Source organism: Benincasa hispida, chromosome 6 (genome assembly GCF_009727055.1).
Source record: "Benincasa hispida cultivar B227 chromosome 6, ASM972705v1, whole genome shotgun sequence".
In the NCBI taxonomy this organism is placed as follows: domain Eukaryota; kingdom Viridiplantae; phylum Streptophyta; class Magnoliopsida; order Cucurbitales; family Cucurbitaceae; genus Benincasa; species Benincasa hispida.
Window position 1 is genome coordinate 51,437,854 of NC_052354.1, and position 2,264 is coordinate 51,440,117.

At 36.3% G+C, this 2,264-nt stretch overlaps 1 protein-coding gene across 1 annotated transcript; it reads right to left on the minus strand.

The window, feature by feature from the left end:
* Positions 1 to 353: 353 nt before the first annotated feature.
* Positions 354 to 1,361, minus strand: LOC120080038. Its single transcript, XM_039034575.1, has one exon. It carries the CDS (start codon positions 1,249 to 1,251, stop codon positions 649 to 651), a length of 603 nt encoding a protein of 200 aa, XP_038890503.1. The 5' UTR covers positions 1,252 to 1,361; the 3' UTR covers positions 354 to 648.
* Between the last annotated feature and the right edge of the window lie 903 nt (positions 1,362 to 2,264).

Sequence of the window (2,264 nt, forward strand, 5' to 3'; positions counted from 1 at the left end):
ATAATCAATCCCTGCAAAAAAAACAAAAATAAAATTAAAAATTAAAACACAAAGAAAAAAAAAATTCTGAATCACGAGAAGAAAAAGGAAAAAGCAGCACCTACCATCATACCTCTTTACCAGAAAAATAAAGAAAGGGAACAAAGCAACAAAGCAAACGGCGGTTTAACCCTGGTGAAAGAGGCTGATCACTGCCGGTGCCGTATGCTCATCGAGACGGAACCGTCAAATCAGACGGCGGAGACAATGGAATGCACGAACACACAGAAGATGCAAGAGAGGCAAATCTGCTAATGGAGGATTTTCCAAACCCTAATTTCTAACATCTGGTCCGATTGATGAGGTTAAACACCTTTTTTAATTCATGTGAATTTCATTAAATTGTGATTGATTTCTCGATTTACTCGCAATTTTAGGTCTGATCTGTGCGCCGATTGCGACGAACACAAACGATTTCATATCCAGTAATCTGTATAAAATATTAATTTGTACAAAGGAGATTTCAGAGATCTGTAGCTATGAATGTGGGTAACGGTCTCCGCAGAGAAAAAGAATAGCATCGTCACCGTCACGAACCGCCGGAGGACTAGAAGAACTGCGGCTATCTCCGGAAATTCATCGATTAGGCAATTTCATCATACCGAATGATTATAGTGTTTCTTCGGCTTTTGACATAATTGAGAGCCGGCTACGCTTCGGCCTAAAATCAGATCGACGGCGTTGCTGATGAGAAGAAGGCCGAATCAAAGCAGCTAAAGCTCGCTTCACGAGATCACCTTCAACGCCTCCGATTCTAACAAGAGAATTCGTCATCGCCGATCGACGAGCATTCAACCTACTCGGCGAGTACGGAACAGTAGGTTGCGAAATTATACCTTTATGGAGACTACACCGGAACGAGCCAGGGTGAGTAGTAGGAGAACACATACACGTCCTCTTCGAACTGCTCTGCCTCTGCACGACTCGATGACTCCCTCCGCTGCGAGAAGAAACAGACACGGATCTGTTCGGAGACGTCGCACGGTCAAGAGAAAACCGCACGGACGGCACGGAAACTGAAGGCGAACCGTGAAGCTTCACACGCGACGGGGAAGTCGATCTACAGAAGAAGGAAGTTGCGGATCCGGAGGAGAAACTGGAGGACGAGGACGCGAAGGCCGACGAAGATGAACTCCGGTAACCGTAGAACCTTCCGGACGGTGAGAGTGATCGGAGAACTGATGCGTTTGATCTTCGAGAAGTTGCCGCCATTTTCGTTAGAGAAGAGAGAGAAAGGGGGATGAATGTAGAGCTTTCTGGTCTGCTCTTCTAAGCCTAATAGGCCGCGTTTGGCTGTTGAGTTTGGCAAACCCGTCTTCACTCGCACTATGTATTTATAGGGATTCAATGCAAAATAAGAGCAAAGGTTTAAAGCGGCGTCTTTTTCTATCATACCCTTCATCTTTTGCATATTTGTAAAACTCCACATTACACTTTTTTAATTCCATTAATTATTATTTTCAATTAATATTTAATTTCTTAAAATATTATTTTTGTTACTGTTGTTTGAAATTGGACCAATTTTAGTTTTTATATTTTAAATATTAAACTTTATTCTTTTAAACTTTTAATAAATTTTAAATTTAATATTTCAAAGTTAATTTTTATCACCCTTGGTTAAATATAATTATAATAATGTTCATGCATGAAAACAAATAATGAAAAGTTTTAGAAAAATTAATAGTAGAATGAAAGTAAAATATTTTTTTTAAAAGATATTGGTAATTAAAGTGTGGGGTAAGAGAATCGAACCTCAAACCTTGAAATCAATAATATAAACACTATGCCAATTGAGTTACATTTTTATTAGTGAAAGTAAAATATTTATTAGACAAGTCGAACATAACTTAATTGACATATGAATTTGTTGGTAATTACTATTCCTACCTCAATTGTACTAAAAAAAGTTTAGGGCAAATATCAATTTATACATCTAAACTTTAAATGTTTATCAATTTAAATCCTGAACTTTGAGGTAGTATCAATTTAGATTTCAAATTAATAATTGTATCAATTTAAATCTTGGACTTAATATATCTATTTACTCCCCGAATTTTCAAAGTACATCAATTTAAATCATAAACTTTCATAATTGTGTATCTAAATAAAACATAATGAATGGTTTAAATTGATACACTTATGAAAGTTTAGACTCTAAATTAATACAATAATTAGTTTGAAGTTTAAATTGATACACTTATGAAAGCTTATATTTAAATTAATAC